Here is a 27,363-nt window from a genome sequence, read left to right as displayed (position 1 = left end):
CACTGGGATCGTACTCCCTTTATTGCAACACATTGTGAATGATTTGACAAGTATGAATGAAACCATGCTAACGAATCTGCAGAAAAGTCAAAATAAGTAAGTCCCTTCAGCTGCTCCCTTGTTTGCACTTGGGGTTGCCACAGCAAATCCAAGGTGGGTCTGCATATTGAATTGGCACAGGTTTTACGCTGGATGCCCTTCCTGACGCAACTCCACATTACATGGAGAAATGTGGCAGGGGTGGGATTTGAACCCGGAACCTTCTGCACTGAAACCAAGCGCATTAATCACTTGGCCATCAGTTAAAATGTTTACGTTTATTAGGTCTTAGGTTAAGTGTCGTTCATTAACATCCACCAATTTGGTTGTCGCATCTTCTGATCTTGTGAGCGCAGATTCTTGTGACTTCTTGTGTTGCAGTCAGTGGAAAGCTGTGTAGTAAACAAGAGCTTCTAGTAGGGGCAGGCTGTTCAAAGACAAAAGTGTGGCCTCATCTACTGGTGCCCAGACACTCAGTACTTAGGATGAATACTGCCATGAACACAGTAGATGGCAGTAGAGACCGTGAAAACTTGCCAAAACAAAATTCCAGGTAATCCGTGTCTGCTACGTTTAAGATGCGTGGAATTTAATAAATGCAAACTGAATTTCAGACATCTTATACTCGTATATATTACTCTGGAACAAAGAAGACAGACAATGTTTGACATAAGCAGGATTCTACAGCTCTAACAGGAATCGATTGTAATGATTTCAATTGAAAATAATGGAGAAGCAACCTGGGCTTCTTCTGACATTTTTACATAAACCAAACACAATAACAACATCTATAAACCCAGAGAATATATTCATGAGAGTTTTAGGCACAATATACAAAGAGTTTAATGCTGTTGATTGTGTGGAGCCTGATCAGAGCATCTCAAATGCATTTCTCCTGTCGTGAATATACTGAGATTACCCATAATGCACTTTGTGGAGACAGCACGTCCACACTAAAACCTTCAAAATTAGTACATTACTTTAAAACTAAAACATATATATCTGATATTTTCAGTTTATAAAACTTCAGACGTGACGTTAATTTAAATAACTTATCCGAAATTAGTTTGGTTAAAATTTTAACCATAAGTTAAAACTCTATGCTTCTGGATGACTTGGGTGATATTGCCAGCGTAGCAGTATGGGTTCAAAAGAAATGAGCTTTTTTCTTTTCTGTGACCAGTTCTATTTTGCTGGCAGAAGATAGAGCAGTTTTTCCTGGAACCAGCTCTTTTTTTATTTGCAGAGAGTAGAACTACACATCTACTACAAAACATTTAACAGGTAGGTACTCAACTGATTTTGAACTTAATAAACATTTCTCACTGTTAAGCTTTGTTCACCACACCTGCAAAAATGTGGTCTAAAAATTATTAGACCAAAACTTAATGGAAGATAATTGGTCCAATGATGGTTTTCAAAGTTATCTGAAAAGCTAATCCGATAATGAAAACATTAGCTTTGATGGTTAGCGGATTAGCGGAGCTGTGCCCACCACTGGTTGCAGTTAAACTCATATCTCAGGGAACGGGGAATGCTGACAAACAAAGCAAATTTTGGGTTTTGTCAGGGTTCGTAAAAGGTTGCAAAACAGTTTGCAAACAGTTTTTAGGGTTGCAAAACAATATTTCTTGTTGCAAATAAATTTTGAACCTGTTCAAAATTTCTTAGCAAATAAATTTTTCTGCAAACATTGAAAAACAGTGTTAGTTTTACACTGGTGATATTACTGTGCAGATCAACGGACAGGTAAGATGACAGTGGAATTGTGTCCCTAATAGTTGCTTGCTTACTTCTGGTATAGTGAGTATTTAGATACATGTGAGGTCTGCATATTGGTAGCCCAGCTCCATAGTATGAATAAAACATTTTAACATCATTTAAAAGCATTTGATTGGGTTTGCCAGGCTTCTTTTTGGGACATCCTGAAAATTCATCAAATCCCCAAGAAGTTACTTGACATCATAGCCAGTCTGTACACAGATACTGTGAGTGCTGTACAGAGCAGGAGCAAAGACTCAATTTTTTTCCCAGCGAAGGCTGCTGTTCATCAGGGATGTATTTGTGTTGTTACACTGTTCAATGCTTACATGGACTGGGTGTTGGGTAGGGTTGTAGAAACCAGTGACTTGGGTGCTTTTGTTGGTGATGAAAGGTTTACTGATCTTGACTTCGTGGACAATGTGGTGATCTTTGTGGAATCAATACACACAATGACTGCAGCAGTTGAGAAGCTGAATGAGGAATCAGAGTATCTGGGTTTAATATTGTTCTGAATTGAGACTAAGATTCAGGCTTTTAACAACTTCCTGGACTCAGCCATCAGAAGTGCATCTGTATGTGGTAAAAGTATTGAACTTATGGAGACATTCATTTTCCTTGGCAGTGACATTCAGGTTTCTACGTGTTTGGCCTTTGAGATCTGGAGACGCCTGAGAAGAGCTTATGGAGGAGTCATGAGGTAACTGGACAGAGGTGTTTTGTGATGCTGATACCTTTGCAGGAGAACAGGGTCTTGGTGCTTCCTGTCTTACTGTATGATTACGAGACCTTGATGATGACCAGTGACCTCAGGCAATGATTGGATGCCTTTGGTACCAGGGATCTTTGGAGGAATCCTTGGAATGACTTTGTGTCAAGCAAGTGGTTACTTAGGCAGACTCCGATGAAGAGTATTGTGCGCAAGCATCAGCTTGAACATGTGTTGCATCTTTCCCTTTGTGTGATCCAGTACATAGGTGCTCCAGTGTTGAGGACCCTAGTGGCTGAAGAAGCCAAAGCAAATGTCCACACTTCATCTGCCTGATAGATGGTTTACTTTTGAAAGTGGGGATGAACCAGTTGTCTCCCTGGGTGACTGCGATCCAGGACCCAAAGTGGTTCGGTTGTGTCATGGATATGGTGACACGTGACACCAGCACATGCTCCCAGACTTGACTTGACCATCAGATGCATTTCAAAGAAAGACACTTGTTGACTGGGTTTCCACATATTTTAAAGGTAATATATGCTGTGTGAGGGGAGTAACTGGCCAATGCAGCCATCCCTTTAACTACACCTGGGTGATTCTTTAACTACGGGCACTATTGGCCTTGTAAATGTACATTTCCACCACACCATTGCCTTACAATATAAAGCGCCTTGGGGCAACTGTTTGTTGTGATTTGGCGCTATATACTTGTGCTCTGATGTCACTGTTTATCTCCATAGAAACTACCCAATCAATCTTTCATACAAACTGTTAAAAGGGACATAGTAGAGAAGCATGAATCTTCGACTGGACTGGGTTGCTTGACGTGAGGACGTTTCGCTTCAAATCACAGAAGCTTCCTCAGATAAAATTCTTGCTCTGGTAGTCTGACGTCTGTCTTGACTCTTGTAGAGAAGAATATTCTTTAGTTTATTCTTCTCTACAAGAGTCAAGACAGACGTCAGACTACCAGAGCAAGAATTTTAGCTGAGGAAGCTTCTGTGATTTGAAACGAAACGTCCTCACGTCAAGCAACCCAGTCCAGTTGAAGATTCAAGCTTCTCTACTATGGAAACCACCTGGACAACTGAGAGCCTACACAGAAACATTGTTTAAAGGGACATTACAGTGTTGTGGTGGAAATTACGGCAATAGTGTGGGACAACTACATTTTGTTTAAAAAAATCACAACAGTTGTATGACATTGAATACCCCAATTATGTTTTGATTATTTTACTGATATTTTATTCAGAGATATTTTAAAACATTAGAAAAAACGTTTTTTTTTACCATTCATTTTTATCATTGAAGATCAAAAGTCTGGGTGTGGGACAAGCACAAAACGGCAATATTTGCATATAATGATGCTGAAAAAAGGTGAAAAAGTCATCATAGACTACTAGAACAAATTTCTTAAAACACTTTCATTGTAAAGATAACTATAAAAGTGTGAAATGTCCCCTTTTTTCTGTTTTTCATACAATATGATCAAAGGACATAATAAGTGCCCGTAGTCTAAGAATCACCCACCTATGGATGGTGCTATATTATTACGTCCACCAAGGACATAATAAAATCATCGGTATTTATTTATTTGTCTGTCTGTCTACTGCATGGATTTTGATGAAATTTTCACCACAGATCGGTATTAGACCAAGGAAGACTCCATTAAATTTTGGTGTGATCAAGATCCGGATCCGAATAGGCTTTGAAGGATTACCTTTAGCAGGATTACATGAAACCTACCTCACAGATTTTGATTAAATTTTCAACACAGATACATATTAGGCCATGGAAGACTCCATTAAATTTTGGAGGTGATCTGGATCCGCATCCACATACTGGATCAAGTTTCATGTTATATAGCCTTTGAAGAATTACGTCAAAACTACTTCACGGATCTCACCAAATTTTCACCATGGACATATAATAGGCCACGGAAAACTCCAGTAAAGCCTATATGAAGGGAAATCTGGATCCAGATTAAGATTCTGCATCCAGATTTCCCTTCATATAGTCTTTGAAGGATTACTTCAAAACGACTTGACAGATTCTCACCAAATTTGCACCACAGATAGATATTAGGGCATGGAAGACTCCACTGAATGTTGGAGGTGATCCGGATCTGGATTCAGATTCTGGATCAAGATTTTTCTTTCTATAGGATTTGAAAGATTACATCAAAACAACTTCACGGATTCTCACCAAATTTGCACCACAGATAGATACTGTATTAGGGCTTGGAAGACTCCACTGAATTTTGGAGGTGATCCGGATCTGGATTCAGATTCTGGATCAAGATTTTACTTTCTATAGGATTTGAAGGTTTACGTCAAAACAACTTTATAGATTCTCACCAAATTTGCACCACTGATATATAGATATTAGGGCATGAAAGACTCCACTGAATTTTGGAGGTGATTTGGATCAAGATTGGTGGACGTCAGACATCTCTGATTGCTCTTGTTTAAATACAGTATTAGCCTATATTAGGCCAAAAATTGAAGCGTCTGGTAGAACGGCTGTGCCACAGAGGGAAAAGAACAATATAGAGGCTGTAATGAGCAACACACGCTATGGAACTTTCCACTGGATTAACTACATTACAGAAGTGTCCTCCTGCCACTCTGCCTGCCAGAATGTAGTTGGACCCTGACAACCGCAGCTGTAAACACGTCGTCATGCTGGAGTTGGTGGTGAAACAACACTGCCAAGATTCAAATCAGAAATACTTCTCCCCCTTTTTGAATCAAGACGGAAATGCCGGGTATGTGTCCAATCAAATCTGGACCTGGACTTACTTTACTTATGTTGCCTAGTCTGAGAGAGAATAAACGCTTTCATCATCATATTTCCTTGCAAACATGGGAAACAGTTTTTTTCAGTGGCGTCACTGTGCGGTTCTTCAAACAGGAATGATGCTTTCCGTTGTAGAGGTGAAGGCTGGTGTCGTTCTTGTGACGGCTGTCGTTCAGATTGTACAGATGAGGGTTGCATCAGATAGAAGAGTGTAAGGTTTTTCTTGGCCAAAGCCTGAAAGTGCAGCTTATGTGCACAAATCTGCAGCGATCGTCTGTGGTCTGATCCAGATGTGATGACTTCACATCTCTGTGTTGCCCCACATTTTTCTGTTTAAAATTCTTTCAAAAACAAAGACTGCCTTGTCTGATCAGCCAATAAAAGTAAAGATCAAGACTTTTGTCTCACTCACGCTTCAAAAGCACTGATAAGAAAAATCTCAGCTCATCATGTATTGTTTTCAAAAAGAATGTAGCTGATTTCACACTTTCTCTGAATCAAGATGAAAAATATTAATGCATTATGTACAGGATATTTAAAGAAATATAAAATCTGCCTGACCAACGAAAAATAGAATCCTACACAGGCCAAATGTTTTTCAAATCTGTCTGACCTCAGCTTTTCTATATATTAATTCCAGATACAACTTGACCCATTAATGCAAGACCTGTGATCCAACCTACTGTATATCCAGTCTATGGATCCAACACAACCCACAGCTCAATATATGGTTTCACATTCCATTATATTTTATTTAGTCCGGTTATTTACACAGCTGATAAACTGTGTCAGTGATAATTTCACAATGTTTAAGTTAATACACAGAGTAATCCATTTTAAAATGCAATTTTAATTTTGCTTTTCATCAGAGATTTGCTTGCTTTTATATCCAGCAGATCCAGCAAAGCCTGATGCACCTTTTGGTATCATGACCCAAAGCTCTGCAAAAACTGCCCCTCTCAAAATAAGCCAAATAATCCTAAATCTAACCAAATTGTTTTGTATTAAGCAAAAAAATCTGGCAATGGGGTAAGAAAAAAATGCTTGGTTAGAATTCTCAAAACTAGCAAACATTTTCCCAAAATTGGACATTTTTTCTTATGTAGAAAATATTCAGCAAGATTATTTTTCTATTTAGACAAAAAATAAGTCAAATTTTCTTTAAACAAGTCTTTTTTACTTTCTTAGATATCAGTTTTTGCAGTGATAAATAAAGTCAGCAGGTTACAGGGCTTATCTCTTATTGTGTTTCTTTTCTTTGTGGTAACCTGCCTGCTAAGATAAAATGGTCAGATTCAACTCAGTCTTTTACAACCCATTTTACAACACATTATATTTGGCCACTCATTATATATTATTTTACACATTATATATACCCACTGTATAATGGGTAATTCTGTTGCTTTACATTCCACTGTGGATTCAGATTCAGACAACTTTACTGATCCCTAAAAGGGCAGTTCATTTCACACCCAGTTACCTCAGACAAATACACAGCAATTAATGCACAATTATTACTAGTTAAACGTAATAACGGCACACATCAGAATTAAAACAACCGCACGTACACATTTGATTGTTTATGTATGCTAAACTTTGAAACAGTCCGTCATCTGAATTAAGGCAATGCCAGTGGGGGGGGGGGGGGGCAGCAGTATGTGCTGGATTCAAGTAGAGTTTCAGTGTACTATTTACATTGCATTAGTAAGACATAAGTCTTCCCTCTTCATGAAGATATAGGCCATCCTTGTTTGCATGTGTGTGTACATCCATAGCCTTCACTGTGCAACAGTCAACACCAGTCATCTCACATCCAAAATATCAAAGATAAATTAATCTCCTAACCCTCTTGCTTAGTTCAGACATGTTGACCTTGACCCATTTTTCTGGGTAAAATGAGGGAGGACTGCAATGTCAATGAATGCCCCACATGTCCTTAGTGATGGCAATGTAAAGACTCATGAAGCATTGCTGATTTTTTTTAATCAGCCCATTAAATGGTGGTAAAACAACAACAACAACAACAACAAACAAAAGGTTCATTTCAATTTCTGTTGAACCTATTTCTTAAAAAAAAAAAAAAAAATTACCACCATCTAGTGGGCTCAGAAAAAAAAACCTCAGTCTCATGGCATGTCGTGATTCACCAGCACAAAATATACATTAATCTATTAGTTTGTGATATTGTCACAAAAGTGCAAAATGTTCATCATGGGAGCATGAATTTATTGTAATACATTCCATGATGGCTGCACAAAATTAAATGTGAAGCGAGGGGGTCGGTTGGTTATGGTTAGGGTTAGGGGAAGGAGTAGCGTTAGGATATGGTTAAGATTAGGGGTAGGGTTAGTAATAGTGAGTTTTAAAAAAAAAAAAACATCATAAAAATTTGAATTATTTTGTGACGGGAGCACGAAAAATATGTGAGACTGGGCTGGAAAAAACAGCAAATGTTTCAGGAGGCCTCATTTTGTGATCAATAACCATCCCTGTACTTGACAGTATCAATTCACTGGGCTCTGCTAATGCTTCAGTACACGTGCCTTATTAGCTGCTACAGTCTAAAACATGCTGCTGTGTTTAGTTATATCCACTTGCTACCTCTCTTTAACATAAAGAGCTGTTACAAGTTTTGGATGTTGAACTCAACTTTACAAGTTGAGTTGAGTTGTAAAGTTGAGTTCAACATCCAAAACTTGTAAGAGCTCTTTATGTTAAAGAGAGGTAGCAAGTGGACATAACTAAACGCAGCAGCATGTTTTAGAGTGCAGTGATAACACTCACTACTTCAAGTAATTATATGCGTAGTTTTGCTATATTTTTGTGGAGAAAAATATTGGGCTCCATGTGACTTGGGGTCCCTGCATTTCTGCTTAGACAACCCCATGCATTCTCCCAGCCTTGGCTCAAGAACACATGGTTGACACTCTCACGAGCGCCACTAGCTTAGCTTATGACAAGCTAAAAGTGGATGCTCTCATTATGGCCGAACAACTGTCCAGTTTCTGGATATTCTGTGTTAGTACGCACCTGCAGCCGACGTGCTTGATGAATTCCTGCACAAAGGGTAGTTCCCAGATAATTGTGATATATTCCTGTGAGATAATGAGTATATCTCTTCTAAAATTTACCAGTAATAAAATGATAAAGATAACTGAAGTTTTAAGAGTGGCCATAATAAATATTAACTTAAAGTTTATGAGCATCTTCACCTGTTGTTGCTCAAGAACATTGTAAACATTGACACGATGGAGATTGATGCGGACGAGTTCAGAAAGATATGATTGCAATGTTTTGATTACCATTTACAGTTGGCGATGAAAGACTTGAGTGTTAACTTTGTGTTAAAGTCAGAACAAGAAGCTGCACTGAAAGTGATCCATCTGGGAAGAGACACATTCTGTGTGTCGTCGCTCCGTCGAGAGCGGCACTCTGACCAGGGTGCACATGGTTTTTATGGTGGATAGTTTGAAACACACTAAGAAACTGTGATTTTGGAAGTCCATAAATAAATTATAACTGAAGCAATAGTCAACAGTACCAACAGTAACACCTTGCTTCAGTGCAAGGGCCATATTCTAAATATACCACCAATGCAGATTGTAATCTTCATGCCTAGCCTAGTTTGAACAATAGAGAGTGTACTCATACACTGAAAAAAAATGATACTTTGGATCAACTTAAAAAAATGATGTAATTTATTACAGCTAATTTTTTTTTTTTAGTTTTTCACAATGTATATTTTTGATTTGGTAAAGTGATTCCAGCAGATTTAAGCTGGAAATCACAATTTTCCATCAGACCAATGTAAATAAGTACTTTGAATGAAGTGCACTGATGTTTCACTTTTTTCAGTGTAGGTCAATAAGATAGGGCCAAAGAGTTCAAAAACTCACCTGAGTAAGTTGGTCAATCTCTCCCAGTAGGTGACTGAACATGGCGTCAACATCTTCCATCTGAATGTGGCAAAAGAAGACAGACATTTGTTGGGTTTATTGGGATACAAAACAAAACAACAACAACAACAACAACAAAATTATAAGACAGACTACAGACACAGTACCAGGAACTGAAAAAAAGGTCTAGAAATGATTTCAAATTCACTTTCTAAAATGAAATTTGTGAATTTGTTAAATTTGAGAAATTACTGTGAACATTTCTTTGAAAACATGTAACAAACATGTTTGCGCTATGAATATATGTGCATCTGTGGTTCACTAAATGTGACTGTTGTTGCTTCAGAAGACCATATGCAAAGCTTCATGAAACCACAGAAAGTTATAACAATATCACAAGCTGACCTACTGATGCAGTTTTCAATTTCAGTGCTGTGACAGAGCAGCATGTGCGTGTGCGGGCTTAAAATGGCTTTATGTTTCTGTACAAAAGTCATACAGCAGTGCCAAGAACACAACACAACTTATAAAAAAAACAGGAGGGCTGAGTGAACTCAGTATGTTTAATATTGCTGAAACAGTGTAGTTTGAAATGAGTCTTCTCTAAGTGTGGAGTCTGTGTTCTGGAGACAATCTCACTCAATAAAATTCATTTCAATGGTAATTTTACAAACAAACTGAATTGTTATTTCTGTTTTGATTTTATAAGACACCAGATGACAGTGAGGGTTAACAATCTAAATATCTGTTATACAGTACTCCTGCTCAAAATTTGAAGTACATTTTAAACACCTAAAATTTAACACAGAAATGAAAATCTGCTTAAAATGTAACATTTATAAATGATATAATAAATAATTTGCAACCAGTTTATACTTTTCAAAATATACATTTATTTAAATTTTAAACTCACATTTATTCTTTTCTTTTTAGAAATTCAGATCATGTTTATTTAATCAGGTTTATAAGATAAATTTTATTATTCAATGATAATCACTACTTGTATATGATGTTGTTGTATTTTTTTTTTTTTGGCAAATATAGTTTGTAATTTAGTAATTGATTTCTTCAAACAAAATAAAAAAATTGCACAGTAAAGATGCAGACATTAATTCAACTTCAACATTTTGAGAAAACCAATTACATTCTGGGAACATGCAACGGTGCCATGCATCACCACATCCAACACAACACAGAACCACACCAGGTCCTGGATGACACCTAGGCAGACATCTGGTTCATTCTCATTTTTTGAACGTGGCCATCAATCTGCCACAGACAGGTGAAGTGTAAGTGTATCGTTGGCCTTCTCTAGCCAAGGATACGCCTCAAAACTGAGACACATATGTGCTGGACCATGCACAGAGAAATGTGCTACATGGCTAACATGTTTGCTTCATCATAATGCAAGTGATACTATCCAGCTGAGTATACCAAAGTAACCGTTTGTTTGTAACAGTCATTCCAGCAGTACTCAAGGATCCTCTGATGAGACGTGGCATCAAAGACATCCAGTGATCAGCTTAGGTCACTGGTTAGCATCCAAGTTTCACAATGTACATTAAGACAGAAGGAACCTAACGACTTGAACCTTTGTTCTCCTGCAAAGATATCAGTATTGCCAAAACCCTCTGTCCAATGATCTCATGACTTCTAAACTCTTCTTGGCATCTCTCATTTCCTAGCATCTCGCAATCCGAGACATAAATGCCACTGTTGGAGACAAGTGAATGTTCTACAGTTCTAACACTTTCACCCCATGGCAGATACACTTTCTGATGGCTGAGTCCAGGAAGTCATGAAAGCCTGAATCGTAGCCTGAGCCAGACAAATGCAAACCCAGACACTCTTATTCTTTACTCAGCTTGTTGCAATCAGAGTATCCATTGATCACCAAGGACCACAGTATTGTCTGCAAAGTCAAGGTTAGGAACCTTTTTGTATTAATAAAAGCACCTAAGCTGGTGGTTTCCACAATCCTACAAAACACTGAGACGATGCAAGCATGAAATAAAGCTGAATTTATGTGAAAATGATTGTTGTACAAAAGCTTCAGAGATCTGTCGCTGAGATAGATGATGACTGGGGTGCAGTTTTAAGCAGAAATGAGGTGATATTGGTAAATCACTGTTGATGCTCTGAAATGATGCATAATGCAGTGAAGGCAGGGGACTATCCTAGTAGGGGTGGGGGGGGGGGGATCAGACTACCACGGTACTTCCCCAATGGCCATCCACACTTGCATAGAGCGCTATGTGCCTTTTGTGTCAAAGCACAAGTTCTACAAATCTTGATGTACTTATCACAATCTATGCTTTTGTTTCATACCATATTTAAAGTCTAGACCCCCTGTGAAAACTGAATGACTCCCCACCCCACCCCTAATTTGGTCTGGCTTGATGGTGCTTGGATGAAGGAAACCAATATTAAAATATGGTACAAACTACGTTTGATGAAGGACCATGCTGATAGGTGTACAACTGATGCAGTTGCAACCTATCAGTCATGTTTATCTTAATTGATTAAATTAAATTAATTCTTGATACTTAAATTATTCCAGTTTCTTCAAACTGTTCCAAGTTGGACTAAATTTTAGGTAGGGTGGTCTGGAGAGAAAGTCAAAGACTTTGATTGAGATTGTTTTGGACATGTGCAGAGGAGGGACTCAGGTATATACGTAGGGAGAAGGATGCTGAAGATGGAGTAACCAGACAAGAAGAGAAGAGGGAGGCCAAAGAAGAGGTTTATTTATGGATATGATGATGGAGATCATGCAAGTGGTTGACATGGCAGAGAACAGAGTGAGATGGAGAAGAAGAATGTTTGATGTTTAAATGTGATTTTCTAATGATCAATTCATAAAGATGAAATATACCTACTTGTGGTGCTGATGCCTGTGCGGCTACACCCATGAGTGCAAATGAGAGTCGATTATGGCAGTCGCAAAATGGACTATGCTCAAAGATGGGATCTGAAGACCCAATTCCCCTCAAACCAACTGGTGATGTCATGGACGTCTGCATGGACTTAATAACTCTCAAAAAAATTGATGTTCCTCTGTATTGTTAAAAATGTTTTTATTAGTATGACCTAGGCAGTGGGTCACCCCTTTGAGTCTGGACTGCTTGAGGTTTCTTCCTCAGTATCACCTGAGGGAGTTTTTCCTTACCACTGTTGCCTGTGTGCTTGCTCTAGGGGTTGGTATGGTTAGACCTTACTTGTGTGAAGCCAGCCCAGTCTCGCATTTTTTTCGTGCTCCCGTGACGAATTGAGTTAAATTTTCGTGACGGAGCTTTTTTTTAACTCACTATTACTAGCCCTACTCCCACCCCTAACCCTAACCTTAACCACCCCCGACCCCCCGCTTCACTTTTAATTTTGTGCAGCCATCACGGACGTTTTACTGCTGTTAGGCTGCAAAGAATTTTAACACTGCAATGAATTAAGCACAATCCACTTGGCCTCCCCTACTTAGAGTCCCTTAATTGAGAGAGTAATGACATGAATTGAAAATTGAAAATAAATAATTATTTTCAAACGAGTTGAAAAAAACAAACAAAAAAAAAAACCAAAAACAAAACAAAAAAACCCAAACCAAACCAAACCAAAACAAAATGGTCACGTGACTCGTGGTGCCATCTTGGGGCCAAAATAGCGTTCGCTGTTAATCTGTCTGCATATAAATCCAGCTATTTTATTTATTTATTTCCCGAAAATGCTGGGTTGTCGTGCATTTTGATGCAAAATAGACAGCATGGGCTTCAAGATGTACAGATTCCCTTCAGATCCAAACAGAAGAAAAATTTGATAAAATAAAGTCAGCCATGTGGGATGGAAGCGACTTCATCGTCAAAGTTTTGAGAGGTAAATTTATTGTTCATTCCCATGTACAATAAAACTCACCTAAACCGTTATCATATAAACCAGATATTCGCAGTCACCGGACAAAAAAGTCCCAAAGTTTTGTATTGTTTCCCATGTAATAAACACTGTATATAACGGATTTTGTATATCAGATTTTATATAATGGATTTTCACTCACATGAGATACAATGTCCCATCCGATTGCAATGTATATCCATTAAACACCCTGAGCAGTGTGGACGTGCACAGTAACAGCGGAACAAATTAAAGTTCAGCTCTGACACTCGCCAATTTGAGGAAAGTGGGACTGGAGTCATTTCTGTGATTTAAAAGCCCGACCGTTTATTTTTTTTTCAAGGCGTGCTCAGACTCAGACCCGTAGCCTGGAGGTGCACCTGTTAAATCAGACACGAAAGGCTGTGATTTGACACTTTTCTGCTTTCACTCTTTTGACTTTCGAGCATTAATAAATGGAATAGTTCTGACTGTGTTGAATGCTTGGTCTGCAAAGTAAAGGTCAAACAATGTTGACGTTCACTGGATTCTATGGCGTGATATCTGTTACCCCGTAACGTAATAACAAAGCATGACAGAGGGTGCAAACTATTCCTTTTTAAAACATTATTAACTCAAACAATAATTTGCATCACTTTTTACCAAAATTAGAGCAACTTGACCCTTGTACAAACTGAAATTGAAATTTGCAACAATTTTTGTTGTTTTTACCCTATAACCTCATAACATTCAGTTACATATAGTCAAAACTATACCTTTTTGGAATCTTCAAGATCAGATAAATAATGTGGTATAGTTTTCAATATGATTGAAATATGTTTTAATTTTGGCCCATGTGTAATTATTCATTTAACCCCTGCCTAGCACTTTGACATTTACTGCAAATGTAAAGTGCATTATAAACTAAATTTATTATTATTATTACCTGGCTGACTATTGAAAATTCAAGTGTTCAATTGTTTTTTTCAAAAGAGTAATGTCGAAGGAGTATTTGTGTTGAATTTGGTGCTTGTTTCTAGAAATGAATGATTGTTATAGGGCCCCTTCACCCATAACATGAAAGATGCAGAAACCGGGAGAAAATCTGTGACCCAAACACGAAATGGGGAACCACAAAACATTCCACCTGCTGTTTTGAGAGAAGCACGGTCACACAGGCGTGCAGGACACAGTGCATTAACACAGTGTGAGCAGATGGAACATGTTGCACCACATTGCGCTACTGTTGTGGAAGAAAAACAAACAAAACAAAAAACCAACTGGAACGTGTTGCACCACATCATGCCTCTGCTGTGGAGAAAAAAAAAAAAAAACACACACACACCATAAAAAAAACCACCACATTTTATTGAATCCCTCTTATCAAGCGGACAATACAAGTATGATCTGTCTGTTCCTCTCTAGATGACCCTGTACGTCATGCAATGACATGAATGAAGCAGGATGCTCTCATTATGTCTTATTATGTCCAGCCAGGTATATAAATAATTAATACAATCACTGGAGACTGATAGATGAGATATTGGTGTATAATTAGTGAAAATCATGAAAATCACTGGGTTGATATAAAAAATAAATAAAAGGGGACCCAGTACGGAACCCTGCAGATAAATAACCCTGTTTAAATAAAACATAAATGCCACTCACGTGATTTGAACCTACAATTTACAAAAGCTCTGTTTAACAGACAGAAACTTTACGACTGCTCTACAATCATTGTCGTATAATAGGTGTATGAAATGCTTAAAATCAACAAGGAAATAAACATATGTTTTCAAAAAAGCGAAATTAGGCAATGTATGGACATGCGTGTTGGGCCGGCCCGCAGCCTGCGAGGTGTGCTGTGGTGCGGCCACTACAGGCTCGTGCAAAGGCAAAAGATGTTTTATGTATTTCCACATGAGGACAGCAGGCAGAGACATGTGCCTCATGGAGGAAAGCTGTAAGTTCAGGTCCTTCAAAACACGGTACAGGTTCCTCAGCTGGGACGTCCAGGAGCAGAGATCTGTTGCTGTTGTCAGCCACGCCCCCCTGTCCGTTCAGTGCCCAGACCAATGTGTCACTCTCTGTTTCTGTGTTATGTGGTCAGTCATTTTAGTTATTTGGTATGTAATTGCATATGTAGTTATTGTCATAATTATTTATATAATTGTCCTGATGGTGGTCTCTGTGTTTTTAATGTGACACGTCGTGTGCACTGAGCCATCATTTCCAATGCGATCAGCTGACAGGCGACTCCCTGTGCTGTGTGCGCTCAGACGTTGGCTGTCCGTGTCCCCATGCGATCATGTCTGTACATACATACAAGGCATTGGAGACAGCTCCGATTTTTCACAAATGGCATGCAATTCCTCCTTCATGCGCTAGTCAGCTTCAATCGTCTTATGTGTGAAGGGGTCCTAACAGTTATCTGCTCCACTATAGATAGATACTGAAAAATGATTACTAATCTGTAGGGTATGCTAACAACATGACAAAAGGTTGTGCAGGAAAACATATTAAATGCTCCATGAGATAGAGCCTCTACTGTGTCTGAAGGGCTTGTGTTTTGAGTGAATTTACTAGCAGACACATTATCACCTTAGTTGTTTACATGTGCTGCAGGTTATGCATGATTGAGTTCTCTGTGTTTGCAAGTAAAAAAAAAAAAATTGCAAGATTTTTCTTTTCTCTTTTGATGCAGCTATCTCCTGTTGAATTGATGCAGATGTTTTTTTTTCTTTCTTATTGAAATTGCAAGTATCTTCTGCTTTTGCTGGTGGCGTCCTAATTTTAAAACATTTTGGCCCCATTGATCACTGTAATTTTCCCAGTATTCAACTAAATTCCTGGATGAATATTACTTTTTTTTTGGGAGAGGGGAGCTCACTTGTTTGAAACCCTACAATAATTTGCAAAACTTATTCGAATTCCCATGCAAATTTTAAATAGTCAGGTTTGTAATGTATTTTCATTCGAATTTTGGGCAAAATTAATAAACACAGACGTGTTTAACATTTCCATAATGCACAGGCTTACTCACCTACCAAGATTTGGAACAAAATTCAATTTTGTTGGCATTGTTAACCTGACTATAAGCACAGACTCATATTTTTTGTTTATTTTCTGTATTCTTACAACTTAGTTTAGCTATAATGTACTTGATCATGCGAATGCTGACACTATGATAAAAAATTGAAATGACTAATGTTAAATATATGTATCTTCTCTCAAGATCTTTTAACACAAAAACTGAACAAATATAACTGAGTTATATTTGTTTGCGCACAGCAAAAATAATCCTGCAAAGGAAGCACATAATGTATGTATCAAACGCGATGTTGTAGCTGATTTAAATGTATTTCTACTGGTTTCTTGGGTTTTATGCTGAGTTGCGGCATTGGATCTGGAGTGGATCTGTATCTTGCTTTGGCACAGGTTTTCATACAAGCTGAAAATGTAACCATATATTTTCATAAACTGCCTGGATCTGGCAGTTCTGCAGGATGAAGAATTCCACATGTGGTTCAGAGGTGTAGTGTAATACAGTTTCAAGCTGCTTTGCACAGAGATGGATGAGCACAATCATTTATTGGCAGCAAGACTCAGATTTTCACTCCAATTTTTAAGGGTCATTAAATATGTATTATTCATTGGTTTTTTTTTTAATAAAAAAAATCTTCAAACATAAAAGTATTTTTAAACATGTTTTGACAGATGGTTCATTTTTTGGATTACAAGCAGTTGCATAGAGACATTAAACAGAAGAACATTTTAGTAATTTAATAATGATATAATAATCAACTCAGTCACATGGGGTGTGCATCCAGTACATCTTGAGTGGTGTTTCCAAGCCCGGATAAATGAGGAGGGTTGTGTCAGTAAGGGCATCCGGTGTAAAATGCACCAAAATTAAAGATGCAGATAAGACATTGAATTTCTGTACTGGATTGTCTGAGGCCCGGGTAAACAACGAAAAACAACAGGTAAACTCTGTTGGCCAACAGAGTGCCGGGGGAAATTGGGCACCTTCTGTGCGAAGAATAAGAAGAGGAGGAAAACATGTCCAGAGACAGCGGGAGAAGAGGAAAACCGAGAGCTCGGACTTTGAATGTTGGCAGTATGACTGGTAAAGGGAGAGAGCTGGCTGACATAATGGATTTCAATTTATTTTCATTTATATAGCGCCAAATCACAACAAAGTTGCCTCAAGATGCTTCACACAAGTAAGGTCTAACCTTACCAACCCCCAGAGCAAGCACACAGGTGACAATGGTAAGGAAAAACTCCTTTTGACGATTTGAGGAAGAAACCTCAAGCAGAGCAGACTCAAAGGGGCGACCCTCTGCTTGGGCCATGCTACCAACACAACTTACAAAACAAATATACAGGAAATTTTGCCATGCACAGGACAGGAGGGTTCCAGAAGTAGACTTGACTCCCATCTCTGGATGGAGCCACACCTCAAACAGAGAAAAAACAGAATCAGGCATCAGAAAGACAACAAATACAGTGTAATTTGTCAGCATTAAGCAACAAGAAAAGCAGAAGAAATACTTAAGTGATTGCCGGCCATTAGCACTAAGCTTCACTAAAAGACCCAGACTTTATAGAAAGTTGAGGCCGCGCAATTCCCGATTACGCTACCTGTCTGCATCCTTGGACAAGACAGTTCATCTGCATTGTCCCAGTCCACTCAACTGTAAGTGGGTACTGGGCTTGGCTGGAGACGTATCCCACAATGGACTGGCATCCCACCCACGAGGAGTGGCACATTTTCATCCTGTTCACGACATGCTGATAAATACAGTAGTGTTCAGAATAATAGTAGTGCTATGTGACTAAAAAGATTAATCCAGATTTTGAGTGTATTTCTTATTGTTACATGGGAAACAAGGTACCAGTAGATTCAGTAGATTCTCACAAATCCAACAAGACCAAGCATTCATGATATGCACACTCTTAAGGCTATGAAATTCGGCTATTAGTAAAAAAAAAGTAGAAAAGGGGGTGTTCACAATAATAGTAGTGTGGCATTCAGTCAGTGAGTTCGTCAATTTTGTGGAACAAACAGGTATGAGTCAAGTGTCCCCTATGTAAGGATGAAGCCAGCACCTGTTGAATATGCTTTTCTCTTTGAAAGCCTGAGGAAAATGGGACGTTCAAGACACTGTTCAGAAGAACAGCGTAGTTTGATTAAAAAGTTGATTGGAGAGGGGAAAACGTATACACAGGTGCAAAAAATTATACGCTGTTCATCTACAATGATCTCCAATGCTTTAAAATGAAAAAAAAAAAAAAAAAAAACAGAGACGCGTGGAAGAAATGGAAAACCACCATCAAATGGATAGAAGAATAACCAGAATGGCAAAGGCTCACCCATTGATCAGCTCCAGGATGATCAAAGACAGTCTGGAGTTACCTGTAAGTGCTGTGACAGTTAGAAGACGCCTGTGTGAAGCTAATTTATTTGCAAGAATCCCCCGCAAAGTCCCTCTGTTAAATAAAAGACATGTGCAGAAGAGGTTACAATTTGCCAAAGAACACATCAACTGGCCTAAAGAGAAATGGAGGAATATTTTGTGGACTGATGGGAGTATAATTGTTCTTTTTGGGTCCAAGGGCCACAGACAGTTTGTGAGACAACCCTCAAACTCTGAATTCAAGTCACAGTTCACAGTGAAGACAGTGAAGCGTGGTCGTGCAAGCATCATGATATGGGCATGTTTCTCCTACTATGGTGTTGGGCCTATATATCGCATACCAGGTATCATGGATCAGTTTGGATATGTCAAGATACTTGAAGAGGTCATGTTGCCTTATGCTGAAGATGACATGCCCTTGAAATGGGTGTTTCAACAAGACAATGACCCCAAGCACACTAGTAAATGGGCAAAATCTTGGTTCCAAACCAACAAAATTAATGCCTCGCAGATGTGAAAAAATCATGAAAAACTGTGGTTATACAACTAAATACTAGTTTAGTGATTCACAGGATTACTAAAAAAGCAGTTTGAACATAACAGTTTTGAGTTTGTAGCGTCAACAGCAGATGCTACTATTATTGTGAACACCCCCTTTTCTACTTTTTTTTTACTAATAGCCCAATTTCATAGCCTTAAGAGTGTGCATATCATGAATGCTTGGTCTTGTTGGATTTGTGAGAATCTACTGAATCTACTGGTACCTTGTTTCCCATGTAACAATAAGAACTATACTCAAAACCTGGATTAATCTTTTTAGTCACATAGCACTACTATTATTCTGAACACTACTGTACCAACACCAATGGACCTCAGGGCCTAGTATATTGAATTTTCTTCTTTGTATTACTTGTATCGCTTTCCAAAGAGCAGCTCAGATAAACCCTTACTGAGTCCAGGAAGAACTCTGAGTCAAACCCTCTATATAAGCTGAACATTAGCTGGCGGCACTGCAGTCGTCTGGAAGTCTTGTTTGTCAATGATTCAGAGTGGAACGGCAAACAGCTAGGCTGATTTTTATGCAGCTATATCTGACAAAGGGTACGTCAACATCTGGCGAGCTCAGCAGACATGTTTGGTTGTGTTTAACATTACACTGAAATATTTTACACATCTAAGCTACAGCTGGAGCATCACAAAGAGCATGTTGTGTATACAGTGTATCTGTATGCAGTGCTCCAGACTTTCATGAATTTAGAGTATTTTTGGCTTTTGTTGGTGTTTTTGCTTTTTCGTACTCTTTATCCACATTCATGAAAGCAGAGACATATAACAATTTGTGTTGTTGGTCTCATTCTGTGTTTATGCTGAGCGGCAAACAACCTCTTACGCTGCGGTGGTAAAAGGGGAAGAGAGGTAAGGAGAGCAGAGGAGAAAGTATTGCTTCCATATGGAAGTGAAATTTTTTGAATGCAGACCATGAGCTTGACATATGGGAACGTAAACACAAACTTCTGTTTCCATAACATTTTCGTCTCATGTAACACGTTCCATTTTCAGGATTAACTGCCGATGAACTGTAGTCATCAAAGGCAGCATTTCAAAACCACATTTGTTTATGAATTCCACATTCTCACAACGCACGTCAGATTGTTGCTGCCCTCTCCCACTGTGGTCTCACACATCAACAGACAGACAGACAGACAGATGGGCACAGGGGGGACAGACAGGTGGAGAGACAGATGGGAAACAGGCATACAGACAGATGGAGACAGAGCAGACAGACAGGTGGAGACGTAGACGGAAGACAGGTGGGCAGACAGACAGGAAACAGGCATACAGACAGATGGACAGGCAGACGGGAAACAGGCATACAGACAGATGGGAACAGAGCAGACAGACAGGTGGAGATGTAGATGGAAGACAGGTGGGTAGACAGATGGGGACAGAGATGGACAGACAGGTGGAGACACAGACAGGAGACAGGGGGACAGAAAGGAAGACAGGCAGATGGGAAACTGCCAGACAAGATGAGCACAGAGGCTGACACAGATGGGAGACAGGCAGGCAGACAGGTGGACAGGCATACAGACAGATGGGAAAGAGACAGACAGACAGGTGGAGACGCAGAAGTGAGCCAGGAGGGTAGACAGGTGGACAGACAGACAGGAAACAGGCAGACAGACAGATGGGGACAGAGGCTGACAGACAGGTGGAGACACAGACGAGAGTCAGGCGGGCAGACAGGTGGACAGGCAGACGGGAAACAGACAGATGTGAAGAAGGGGACAGAGGCTGACAGACAGGTGGAGACACAGACGGGAGTCAGGCGGGCAGACAGGTGGACAGGCAGACGGGAAACAGGTAGACAGATGTGAAGAAAAAAAATAATATAGCACCTTCAACTGCACCACAGACTAAAACAGTTAAATGTGGTCTATTAAACATTAGGTCTCTCTCTTCTAAGTCCCTGTTAGTAAATGATATAATAATTGATCAACATATTGATTTATTCTGCCTTACAGAAACCTGGTTACAGCAGGATGAATATGTTAGTTTAAATGAGTCAACATCCCCGAGTCACACTAACTGCCAGAATACTCGTAGCACGGGCCGAGGCGGAGGATTAGCAGCAATCTTCCATTCCAACTTATTAATTAATCAAAAACCCAGACAGAGCTTTAATTCATTTGAAAGCTTGACTTGTCTTGTCCATCCAAATTGGGAGTCCCAAAAACCAGTTTTATTTGTTGTTATCTATCGTCCACTTGGTCATTACTGTGAGTTTCTCTGTGAATTTTCAGACCTTTTGTCTGACTTAGTGCTTAGCTCAGATAAGATAATTATAGTGGGCGATTTTAACATCCACACAGATGCTGAGAATGACAGCCTCAACACTACATTTAATCTATTATTAGACTCAATGTTATGTGTCGGACGCAGCTCGGAGAACCGACCAGCGTTTGAAGGACCCAGTATAAAATAAGCAGAGCACGGTACAAAGGCTAACAGAATTTAATACATAACAGTGATAATAACAAAAGGTGCGGCCTGGCGTGGTGCGCTCCCAGCAGCGCTAACGGTCCGGAGCCAGAAGCTGTTTCGGACCCAAGGACCCCGCCGACACCCCCCAGGTGGCCGCAACAACCGAGTCTGTGAAAGAAGGAACCATTATGTGAGTCCACACTCTACACACAGAACACTTAAAGGTGTACAAACAGCAAACACTTCCTGGCTTGATTACTGATCAGCTTCCAAACCTGCAGGCATGGAACATCCCGTTCACAAAACTCCACTGCAGTGGAAGCTGATACATGACTAACAAACAGCTCAATACAATAAGGTGTGAGGGACACCACATTTACTGACTGTATAACTGTTAGTCACAAAATCTAACGTACCTCAGGAAGTGTGCTGACGAGCGTGAGACCTCACCCCCTCCTCTTTCACAGACTGTGCATCAAACCTGGATGTTCTCAGCATCCGCTGCTGATGAGATGGCTCCCGAGACGACAATCTCACCCGTCTGGTCACAAGGTCGAGTCTCTGGCAAATACACACTGTGCACTCCAGTCTTAAATGCCAACATGTTCCAATCCATCCAGATGCACCACAGCTGTGAGTCCTGACGAGTCGCAGGTGATCAGGGTGAGGTCCTGACAGCCTCAGCAACACAGCCACTCAGTCCCAACGCAAGCCACCTGGGAGGAAAACCAAAAAACAGAAACAAACCGGCAGCCAGGCCCCCCCAGCCATATAACAGTACCCCACCCTCACGGGAAGCCTCCCGGCGACCACACACACCTGGCCCAGGAGAAACACCCCCCTCCAGGGACCATGGCTGGAAACCGCGTCTGCGTTCCTCCTCCAACAGACTGGTTGAACTGGCTGCATCTTCGCCCTTGTTTCTGACAGTCTCTTAGCACAGGTGTGGCCAGGAGTCCTTACACCTGTGCGGTCAGCCTTTATCCAAACATGTGTGATTAGTCATAAAACAAAACAACCAAAACACCCCCCCCCCTCCCCAGGGGACCGTCCCATCAAACCCCAGGGAAGGGGAGAAAGGAAAAACAACCCAAACCCAAGCCCACAAACAAAAACACCAAAACACCCCCCCCCCCCCCCCCAGAGGACCGCTCCATCAAACCCCAGGGAAGGGGAGAAAAGAAAAACCTAAACTTGAGCTCACAAACACAAATGCCAAAATACCCCCCCCCAGAGGACCGTTCCATCAAACCCCAGGGAAGGGGAGAAAAGAAAAACCCAAACTCGAGCTCACAAACAAAAATGCCAAAATACCCCCCTCCTCCCCCCAAACGACACGTAGGGACCAACACCCCCCAGAGGGCCACCCGCCAGCTCCAGGAGTAATAACCACGGCCGAGGTCCCTCTGGGATCCAACGTCACCCACGGGGACCACCAGCGCCTCCCAGAGGACCACTCGTCAACCCCAGGAGACGCCTCCCCCCACGACCAATGGACCCAGCCCCGGCCGTCCACGGCTAGATGGACCCAACGCCCTTTCCCCCCCAGAGGACACCACAGTCAAACCCTGAGGGCGGAAACTGGGGGGGGAAACAAAAAGACACCCCAACCCCCCCCCTCCCCTCCCGGGTGCAGAGGCTACCTGGGAAACGCCCAGCACAACCTAACTGCACCCCTCCAGCAATGCCGACACTACGGCACACCCGGCTGGAGTCAGAGGAGAAGAGAGGGCATAACAAAAAACAAAGAGAAAAAACAACCCAAGTACCACCCCATCACCCCCCAGGGGACCGTTCCATCTAACCCTGGGGATGTGAAACAAAAAGAAATAAAAGAAAAAACAAACAGACCAACACACAGTTGTTTGGGTCCTTTTTTTTTTTGTTCTTGTCAGACAGGCTGCAGGGTCACAACCCCAGACAAATAGTGGACAACAAAAAAATAAAATCCCACACAAAAACCAACTCAAAAAACACCCACACAAAATGAATTAACACAAAACAAATCAGTGAGTTATACCGTCAAGCTCAACCAAATGGAACACACCTGTTCCTACTCAAGAGCTTGACGGTAACGTGATTCAGTCACCACAAGGGGGAGCCAGAGTGCTAAAAATGAAAAAACCCCTTTGGCGACAGAAAAAACAAACGAGCTGCTTTTATGTGCGCAGCTGAGTGCAACACACAACCAAAATGTGCTCAACTAAATAACGCCGGAGCTGATACAACAGACGCAGAAGTTACCTTTATCCGGGGAAACGGGGCTACGACTGTAACACAGGAAGCCCAGCAACCCGTGCTAACAGAGCTCCGCCGTGCGCGTGAACCCATTACAAACGCACTCTTGCAGCTCCCGTTTAAACCTCTTATCCGGTCGGAGCGTGACGCGAAGCCGTCGCCAGTCACACTCCACCACGACCCACGGATAAGGCACAACACAGGAACACGGCTGCAAGAGAGCACAAATCAGTAGCCAGTAATGGGTCTCAAACACGCACCTTCCGGGCGGAGAGCCCCGCAACTGATCCGGATAACCACTGAACGACAGCTGCCGCCTTCCCGGCGCGTTACCGTCTCTGCTACCGCTGGGTCCGTGATGTTTGGCCAGAGACTACTGTTATGTGTCGGACGCAGCTCGGAGAACCGACCAGCGTTTGAAGGACCTAGTATAAAATAAGCAGAGCACGGTACAAAGGCTAACAGAATTTAATACATAACAGTGATAATAACAAAAGGTGCGGCCTGGCGTGGTGCGCTCCCAGCAGCGCTAACGGTCCGGAGCCAGAAGCTGTTTCGGACCCAAGGACCCCGCCGACACCCCCCAGGTGGCCGCAACAACCGAGTCTGTGAAAGAAGGAACCATTATGTGAGTCCACACTCTACACACAGAACACTTAAAGGTGTACAAACAGCAAACACTTCCTGGCTTGATTACTGATCAGCTTCCCAACCTGCAGGCATGGAACATCCCGTTCACAAAACTCCACTGCAGTGGAAGCTGATACATGACTAACAAACAGCTCAATACAATAAGGTGTGAGGGACACCACATTTACTGACTGTATAACTGTTAGTCACAAAATCTAACGTACCTCAGGAAGTGTGCTGACGAGCGTGAGACCTCACCCCCTCCTCTTTCACAGACTGTGCATCAAACCTGGACGTTCTCAGCATCCGCTGCTGATGAGATGGCTCCCGAGACAACGATCTCACCCGTCTGGTCACAAGGTCGAGTCTCTGGCAAATACACACTGTGCACTCCAGTCTTAAATGCCAACATGTTCCAATCCATCCAGATGCACCACAGCTGTGAGTCCTGACGAGTCGCAGGTGATCAGGGTGAGGTCCTGACAGCCTCAGCAACACAGCCACTCAGTCCCAAACGCAAGCCACCTGGGAGGAAAACCAAAAAACAGAAACAAACCGGCAGCCAGGCCCCCCCAGCCATATAACACTCAATTGGCTTTGCTCAAAATGTAAATAAGTCCACCCACCACTTTAATCATATCTTAGATCTTGTTCTGACTTATGGTATGGAAATTGAAGACTTAACAGTATTCCCTGAAAACTCCCTTCTGTCTGATCATTTCTTAATAACATTTACATTTACTCTGATGGACTACCCAGCAGTGGGGAATAAGTTTCATTACACTAGAAGTCTTTCAGAAAGCGCTGTAACTAGGTTTAAGGATATGATTCCTTCTTTATGTTCTCTAATGCCATATACCAACACAGTGCAGAGTAGCTACCTAAACTCTGTAAGTGAGATAGAGTATCTCGTCAGTAGTTTTACATCCTCATTGAAGACAACTTTGGATGCTGTAGCTCCTCTGAAAAAGAGAGCTTTAAATCAGAAGTGCCTGACTCCGTGGTATAACTCACAAACTCGCAGCTTAAAGCAGATAACCCGTAAGTTGGAGAGGAAATGGCGTCTCACTAATTTAGAAGATCTTCACTTAGCCTAGAAAAAGAGTCTGTTGCTCTATAAAAAAGCCCTCCGTAAAGCTAGGACATCTTACTACTCATCACTAATTGAAGAAAATAAGAACAACCCCAGGTTTCTTTTTAGCACTGTAGCCAGGCTGACAAAGAGTCAGAGCTCTATTGAGCCGAGTATTCCTTTAACTTTAACTAGTAATGACTTCATGACTTTCTTTGCTAATAAAATTTTAACTATTAGACAAAAAATTACTCATAACCATCCCAAAGATGCATCGTTATCTTTGGCTGCTTTCAGTGATGCCGGTATTTGGTTAGACTCTTTCTCTCCGATTGTTCTGTCTGAGTTATTTTCATTAGTTACTTCATCCAAACTATCAACATGTCTATTAGACCCCATTCCTACCAGGGTGCTCAAGGAAGCCCTACCATTATTTAATGCTTCGATCTTAAATATGATAAATCTATCTTTATTAGTTGGCTATGTACCACAGGCTTTTAAGGTGGCAGTAATTAAGCCATTACTTAAAAAGCCATCACTTGACCTAGCTATCTTAGCTAATTATAGGCCAATCTCCAACCTTCCTTTTCTCTCACAAATTCTTGAAAGGGTAGTTGTAAAACAGCTAACTGATCATCTGCAGAGGAATGGTCTATTTGAAGAGTTTCAGTCAGGTTTTAGAATTCATCATAGTACAGAAACAGCATTAGTGAAGGTTACAAATGATCTTCTTATGGCCTCAGACAGTGGACTCATCTCTGTGCTTGTTCTGTTAGACCTCAGTGCTGCTTTTGATACTGTTGACCATAAACTTTTATTACAGAGATTAGAGCATGCCATAGGTATTAAAGGCACTGTGCTGCGGTGGTTTGAATCATATTTATCTAATAGATTACAATTTGTTCATGTAAATGGGGAATCTTCTTCACAGACTAAGGTTAATTATGGAGTTCCACAAGGTTCTGTGCTAGGACCAATTTTATTAACTTTATACATGCTTCCCTTAGGCAGTATTATTAGACGGCATTGCTTAAATTTTCATTGTTACGCAGATGATACCCAGCTTTATCTATCCATGAAGCCAGAGGACACACACCAATTAGCTAAACTGCAGGATTGTCTTACAGACATAAAGACATGGATGACCTCTAATTTCCTGCTTTTAAACTCAGATAAAACTGAAGTTATTGTACTTGGCCCCACAAATCTTAGAAACATGGTGTCTAACCAGATCCTTACTCTGGATGGCATTACCCTGACCTCTAGTAATACTGTGAGAAATCTTGGAGTCATTTTTGATCAGGATATGTCATTCAATGCGCATATTAAACAAATATGTAGGACTGCTTTTTTGCATTTACGCAATATCTCTAAAATTAGAAAGGTCTTGTCTCAGAGTGATGCTGAAAAACTAATTCATGCATTTATTTCCTCTAGGCTGGACTATTGTAATTCATTATTATCAGGTTGTCCTAAAAGTTCCCTGAAAAGCCTTCAGTAATTCAAAATGCTGCAGCTAGAGTACTAACGGGGACTAGAAGGAGAAAGCATATCTCACCCATATTGGCCTCTCTTCATTGGCTTCCTGTTAATTCTAGAATAGAATTTAAAATTCTTCTTCTTACTTATAAGGTTTTGAATAATCAGGTCCCATCTTATCTTAGGGACCTCATAGTACCATATCACCCCAATAGAGCGCTTCGCTCTCAGACTGCAGGCTTACTTGTAGTTCCTAGGGTTTGTAAGAGTAGAATGGGAGGCAGAGCCTTCAGCTTTCAGGCTCCTCTCCTGTGGAACCTGCTCCCAATTCAGATCAGGGAGACAGACACCCTCTCTACTTTTAAGATTAGGCTTAAAACTTTCTTTTTTGCTAAAGCTTATACAACCCCTGGCAAAAATTATGGAATCACCGGCCTCGGAGGATGTTCATTCAATTGTTTAATTTTGTAGAAA

General features: G+C 40.7%; 1 protein-coding gene and 1 long non-coding RNA gene across 2 annotated transcripts in view; one reads left to right on the top strand and one right to left on the bottom strand.

Moving 5' to 3' along the window:
- The window catches only part of LOC117522572 (amyloid beta A4 precursor protein-binding family B member 1-interacting protein-like), a 109,121-nt gene that overhangs the window by 77,713 nt on the left and 4,045 nt on the right, over positions 1 to 27,363 (bottom strand). Inside the window, exon 2 of the mRNA XM_034184005.1 lies at positions 9,205 to 9,264. Within this exon, the coding sequence (XP_034039896.1) occupies positions 9,205 to 9,264 (60 nt within the window). The remainder of the gene's footprint in view (positions 1 to 9,204; positions 9,265 to 27,363) is intronic.
- LOC117522573 lies at positions 1,557 to 26,114 on the top strand. The gene is made up of 4 exons (XR_004564248.1): positions 1,557 to 1,672; positions 7,527 to 7,538; positions 7,977 to 7,978; positions 26,104 to 26,114. It is a non-coding gene; the product is annotated as an uncharacterized LOC117522573 (long non-coding RNA).

This window comes from Thalassophryne amazonica, chromosome 12, assembly GCF_902500255.1.
Source record: "Thalassophryne amazonica chromosome 12, fThaAma1.1, whole genome shotgun sequence".
Classification (NCBI taxonomy): Eukaryota; Metazoa; Chordata; class Actinopteri; order Batrachoidiformes; family Batrachoididae; genus Thalassophryne; species Thalassophryne amazonica.
This window is presented reverse-complemented; position numbering and strand designations above follow the sequence as displayed.